This window comes from Cynoglossus semilaevis, chromosome 19 (genome assembly GCF_000523025.1).
Source record: "Cynoglossus semilaevis isolate Cse_v1.0 chromosome 19, Cse_v1.0, whole genome shotgun sequence".
NCBI classification, from domain to species: Eukaryota; Metazoa; Chordata; class Actinopteri; order Pleuronectiformes; family Cynoglossidae; genus Cynoglossus; species Cynoglossus semilaevis.
This window is the reverse complement of record NC_024325.1, coordinates 71,780-78,496: the sequence shown is the minus strand read 5'-3', so window position 1 is coordinate 78,496 and position 6,717 is coordinate 71,780. Positions and strand designations below refer to the sequence as shown.

The 6,717-nt window shown below is 35.7% G+C and overlaps 1 protein-coding gene across 1 annotated transcript in view; it reads left to right on the top strand.

The window, feature by feature from the left end:
• Positions 1-3,847, top strand: part of kif4 (kinesin family member 4) — a 12,950-nt gene extending 9,103 nt beyond the window's left edge. Inside the window, 10 exon segments of the mRNA XM_008332166.3 lie at positions 1-100; positions 989-1,159; positions 1,244-1,363; positions 1,477-1,554; positions 2,026-2,124; positions 2,213-2,252; positions 2,255-2,370; positions 2,471-2,596; positions 2,703-2,810; positions 3,273-3,847. The exon segment at positions 1-100 is cut by the window's left edge and continues 29 nt beyond it. Coding sequence (XP_008330388.2) covers positions 1-100; positions 989-1,159; positions 1,244-1,363; positions 1,477-1,554; positions 2,026-2,124; positions 2,213-2,252; positions 2,255-2,370; positions 2,471-2,596; positions 2,703-2,810; positions 3,273-3,482 — 1,168 coding nt within the window. The 3' untranslated portion in view covers positions 3,483-3,847.
• Positions 3,848-6,717: the final 2,870 nt, after the last annotated feature.

The following is a 6,717-nucleotide window of genomic DNA, read 5'->3' as shown; positions in this document are numbered from 1 at the left end:
GCTTCTTGTGGCAGACAGCGAAGGGCGTTGGAAGCAGCGTATTGACGGCATCGCTAACTTAATGGAAGCCAAATGTGCCCTCAAAGTCCTGATGGCCGAGGTGATTTTTGCATTTGATGAATATTTGCGAATGTGTATTGCACAGCTTTTCTTTTATTATTGTTGTAGGTGTTAAACAAAAAAGCTGTTATTCTTATTCTTTGTAAGTAATCTTTGCTGCTGCTGTTGGTACTCCCCTCACCTCATAAATGAGTTATTATTATTTGATGTTTATTTCGGAATCTAGCTGCAGGGCAACAGTTGATGACCAATGCTTTTAGGGCCAATACAAGGGTGAAATCTATATTATATGTATATATGTATGTATGTGTGTGTATGTATATATATATATATGTATATGTGTGTATATATATATATATATATGTGTATATATATTATGTATATATATGTGCATATACATATATGTATGTATGTGTATATACATATATGTATGTATGTGTATATATGTATGTGTGTATATATATGTATGTGTAAATATATATATATATATATATTTTTATTTTTATTTTTTTGAAGCAGGAGACACTGTGAATGAAAAGCATCAGTCATTTAGATTAGCCACTTGTGCTCATCCATTGTCTTAATCTTTTATATTGAAACATTTATACTGAGACACCTCATGAATATATATATATTAGAGATGCACAGAAATTAACAAATCTTGGCCGAAACTGAAAATAAGGAAACCAAGGCCAGAAACCAAAACACTGAAAGAACTTGTTATCTCTATCTCTATTAAACAAAACATCTCCAGAATGACAGTCAGTTTGTCAGTTGTTGGCAGTTCAAGTATAGTTGGACAGTATATCAACAAAACTTATGTCAAAGTGGGGAAAAAAATAAAATTGAATCGAACTACTATTCCTCATAAATAGGTTTATAACACTGTCGTCTTTTGATTACTGTCCGTGTTTCCATGCTCTTTTAGCTAGTGTCCGCTAAGACAGGCGCTGCCAAGCTGGAGAGTGAACTCAAACAAGAGAAAGGAAACTCCCAAGATGTGAGAAAGATGCTCGCCGATGAGAGAAATGTGATGTCGACCATGGACATGGAGCATCAGCAGCAGTTGGTAGATCTGGAGCAAAGGCATCAAGAGAAGGTAATTGTCTTTAAATATCGGAGCGGACCAGATAGATACATACAGTATTTGTGGTAAGTTATATGCCGTTTGTCCTCTTTGTAGGTCCTTTACCTACTTAACCAGCTGCAGAACAAACCAATAAGTAATGAACTGGACAAAACAAAGGAGGAGGATGAAGAGACTCCGAGGGAGAAAGAGCTGCTTCAGCGCCTCAAAGTGCAGGTTTGTCGTTTGGGTTCAGAATCATCGTGTTTAGCTGGTTGTCATTACAACAGTTTCCTTATGTTTAAGGTGAAAATGCTGCAAAAGTTAACTTTGTGTAAATTCACATTTAGGAGGAAGAACTGGAAAAACTGCAAGAATTGAGTGAACAGAACCAGAAGTTGGTGGAACAGAATGAGCAATACAGACAGGTAACTGTGAAAATGGTTTTCTTTTTACTTTTAAACATTTAATATATAACAAAGTTCAAGTGTAGTTGCATGATGGATGTCTATCCTCTGTCCTTGAATGATAAAAAAAAAAAATGTTTTGTCACATAACCAAAAACAGCATAGAAGATTTTTACATGTACAAAAAAATACTCGTATTATTTATACTATACTAGTATTATTTTTAATCAAATCAAAGTTGGGAAACAATACAAATACATTCAGACTGGTCTCTTAAATTCCTCATTTCCTGTATGGAGTTTGGTTCAAAGGTGTAAAAAGTGATACAGATACAGTTTCCCCAATCAGAAAGGCTCTGAAAATATACCTCATTTTTTTTCATTTTGATGGAAATTTATGTGTTTTATATTTAAAAATGTATATAAATACCTTACTTAGAAATTTAAATAACTAATATTTATAATAAATTCTATTTTTTTTTTTTTTTTGCAGAAACTCTCATTGCTTCACATGGCAAGTGGGAAGAAAACCTCTGTTTCTCCAGAGGTTGAAAAGAGCCAGGAAGACTCGTTTGAGTATGTTCCACCAAAGGTTGGTTCCGGGACTGTTTTGCCCTTTTCGTTTATTTTCTTTATTATTATTATAAGATTTAATACTTCCTCTCTGTTACCACCGAAAGCCTAAGGGGAGACGCAACACCACAGCCAAGGCATCTACACGGCCATTGACGTTTTAGACCTGATGTCTTCAAGTGAGGGTGAGAAGGAGGAGGATGAATGGCGTCCTGAAAGAGCTGAGAAGGGACGCAGGGTCTCCAAGAAAGCAAAGGCAATTGGGGTAGGACTTAAATAAACGTTGGGAACAATTTCAATTTGAACACTAGGAAGCCCGCTGTCTCTGAATTAAAGTTAGCATGACCGTGATTTCTGTTCCCCAGTGTGCCTGTAAGGGTCGCTGTGGCAACAAACAATGCAAGTGTCGCAAAGGAAAGATGACGTGCGGCGAAAACTGCCAGTGCAACCGTGAGAAATGTCGAAATATGGACAACCAGGCAACGACTGAGGTACTTCTGAACTCCAACTTTTTCTCCAACTCTTTTGCGTTCACAGCATTTTTGCAAGTTTTGTGTAATTTTATATATTTATTTTTAAACGTTTCATTCATTGCAGGACGTAGAAAATGTTTCCAGAGAGTCTGCTGCCCTTCAAGACCCGATGATGGACAGCCCTGACAACGTCACCTTCTTTAAACCACCGTCCTGTACTCCCACTAAAAAGGTAAACGTTCATCCTGCTCTCTAACCCTCTGTTTATAGCAGAGAGTTTAATGCACTACATTTGACAGAAACGTCTATTGGACCTGATGTTTTTGGTCTTTGGACTGTTAACATCAGACTGTTTTATCCTCCGGGGTCTCTACTCTGCTACTGTTAACATCTCTAGTGGGTAATTGATTGACAGATCATAGCGTACACAGGTCAGGTAAACAAGAAGTTGTTCAAAACCAGAATCTAATTTTTTTTTTTTTAATGTAAATTCCTTTTATTGATATATTTAAGTCAAATAGAACCAGGGCATTGCATTCAATCAGATTTCGATTTTAATTTTAATTCCAATAGATCAAAAATAATGACCTAGTTAAAATCTAGCACAAAGCTAAAAGTTTTAATGACCTAGATAAAATCTAGCACAAAGCTAAAAGTTTTTTTTTTTTTTTTTTTTAATAAACATCTGTTCTAGGTGTTAAAAGAAATCGGGGACATCGGACATGGCTCTGGTGAGCTGAAGTTGGTCAGGAAACCCCTTCTGCAAGAGGATGACGTGGAGGAAGGAGGGGAAGAGGAAGAAGACAGAACAACAGTCAGCTTCCTCAAGAAGAAGAAACGAATCCTGACAAGTTTCCAGAACAGTTTTTTCTCTGGGTGCACTCCCATCAGAGAAGAGTCTTAATGCAAGCAGTGTGATGACTGTGTGTGTCTGTGTGTTTGTCACAAACTGTCCCGTCTGTTGCTTTCAGTGTTTTTTTATCTGTGACCTAAATGTTGTACCATGTGACTTGAATATTGAAGAGAAAACACCTTCACCTTTTTCTTAAAGTACTGTAAATAATAATAAAAAAAAAAATAGTGAGGAGATCAATTTTTCGATTTTAACATATTACCTGTTTTTTTGTTTGTTTGTTTGTTTTTTTTTGCCAATCCCACTCATCCTATAATAACTTTCCCTAAGCCTCAACTCTAAACAACACAATATCTGTAGTGTCTAGTGATTAAAACTGTTCTAGTGTCAGAGCTGAATAAAGATTTTTAAAAGCATTTGCGTTTGTATCTACGTGCAGTAACAAAGTTAGGCAAACTTCAAATCACATTAAATTGTTATAAAATAACTTAATAAACTATGAACAATTCTTACTTCTATTTTCCTTTTCTTTTTTTCCAAAGGTGATAATAATGGCCTGTGTCCCTATTGAGAGTGAAAGGTGTATTCTGAATGCATTAAATATTACCCTTTTTTTCAACTGCTTCCTCTAGGGGTCACTGCAGCCTCCATTTTCCCCATCCTCCTCTACTGTTTATGCAAGCCATCAGCCTGTTCTCTTTGACGAAAGTAAAAGTGGTTTTACAGTTTTCTTTTGGAGAATCGAGAAATATTTTTATTAAATGATTTGTATATATAGTTGTGTATATATATGTGTAGTTTTCAGCTTCATCTGACTTTCAAGGATTTGCTCAACAATTTCAACATGTTTAAAACAGACGTTTTACTCAAATAGTTCACTGAAAATAACCAGAAAAAAGGTTTTGGTTTATTTTTTACTGTTAACCGTACCTTGATGATTTTTTTTTTTTTTTTTTTTACAATTTTTAGTCCCGCCCCGCTTGGCACCTTACACTTGTCACTCCCAATGTAGTGACATGGTTGGGGCGGATCGGGGTCACTATGAATCTGAGGAGCTAATGTGCCCCCCCCAGTCCCTGGTGCCATCTGGGCCTGTACCAGTGATGGGCCATGAGCCCTGAGTTTGACACTCCTGGTCTATAGGAAAACAAGTGGTTGAACCAGATGCCACATGAGAGTGTCTGCTGAACTGTGACCTACATCAATACTTGAACCTCTATTTGATTAATATTCTGTGTCATGCTGGAATTTATTTATAGAATTGAGATTTGTGATTGGCCAGACAGTTTACAGCCCTTATAGGAATAATCGAGGTTATTTTTGCATTGCGAGTCATCACACCGGTCAAGGTCATATCTGTAGCACCCACTCATTGTTCCCAGTGCACAAAACGAAAACAGGATGGAAAAAGAAGAAGTGTGTAAATGCTTGCTTGACAACTATCGTTTGATAACTGCAGAGACTCAAACACAATAGAAAGGNNNNGTTCATATTTGTTCACACTCGATGATCGTGTGATCATGATTTTGAGTGAAAGCTGTTCTGTTATGTGTCACAAACTGTTTTAGTATTCTATTTATATCACATATTACCGTAATATCCGGACTATTGAACGCACCTGTATCCACTAAATTTAAAAAGAAAAATATTATTCTACATATAAAATTGAAATATGTTGTAACATGGGATATCTACATATACAATTGAAATATGTTGTAACATGGGATATTTACAAAGAAAGTTTTTTTTTTCACTTTTAATTAAATTAATGCTTTTTTCTGAACAGTGCCTGTGAAACGGCTGGTTACACGTTAGCTCTTTCCTGCTTCGGGGCCCCGACTGCAGTTAAAATGAACAGGGGAGACTTAGTGATCGGCTCCAGAGTCGAAGCTAACATTAGCTCCGGGGCTAACTCCCTTCATTTTGTGCTTGTCCGCAGCAGAGGTAAACAGAAACAGGGAAGTTGGGGTCTTTATTTTGAGCCATACCGACCACAACAGAACATAAACAGAGTTTTAACAGCTCCTGTATAACCAACTCACTCGCTTCAACATGACAGGACTCAAACTGCTCTCAACTTTGCCAACGTAGCCTAGCAGCTATCGCTAGCAGTATGAACGTCGTTTGTCCGTAAAAATCCATAACTTAGCCGCATCATTATTACGGTATATATTACACATATTTCAATTTCAGTCATAGTATGTCTAAAAAGTGACGTAACACAAATATACTAATTTTCTTAAAAAAATTATCCATATCATATTTGTTTTGTGTTCTGCTGGTGGACCCTGACCAATAACAGCAGCGCCCGTTTATTCCCTGAATAAGCGATCGTGACTGGATGGAAGTGACCGAGTCAGCCATTTGAGTATCAGTTTTTATCAATTCATAAACACCCGTGGCTGATTAACATGGCTAAAATTGCTTTGACATATTTCAATTGTTCTAACCTTAGCTAAGGTACTGTACAAGGTGATTAAACAAAGTACAACAATAAAACGAGTAGTTTCCTGTATTTCAGAGTTGTAATATTAAAGTAACCCCTGTATAAAATAATAAAAGGTTCAAGGTACAAGGAAAACAGAATGAAAAATAAGATAACAAGTAATAATTACTGAGCTTTGTGATACAGTACTGTTCAGGTAACACTGTTCAGGTAACACGTACACGCAGTATTTATATATGTATTGCTAAAACCTTTGTTTTTTTTACTATCTTGTGACAACATTTTGACAGCACAAGACGACTTTTTTTTTTTCTAAAATTATTTTTTGATCATGTTCCGTGTGTGGTGTTTTAAAATGAAATATTATAATTGGTTCCATGGTGTACAACAATTTCCCAAATATGGGATCAATACAGTACAAATGTATTTATTTTATAATAATAGAAATTAGTTAAATATATTCTTATTTATTCTTTTTTATCAATCGCGAAAACCTTTGAGGCAACCGCATTTGAATTCCAGGTGACCCCACATGGCATTGCAACCCAAAGGTTTGGGAACCAATGTTTTATAGTATAAACATGTATAGTATTTAAATGTATAGACACTTACACACACTCACATACAGTTGACTATAACGTGCATACATATATAAGTAATATGTTATGTAATGTGATGTGTTATGCAATATAATTTAAATCATATGTTGTTTTCCCAAAGGCAGCATCGAATCAGTCGATACATAAAAATGTTCGAAGTATTAACTGTGGTTTGTACTTGACTTATGTTGAGGTTACTTATGTATTAAATTGTAAAAAATATTGAAGTACTAGATAAAGT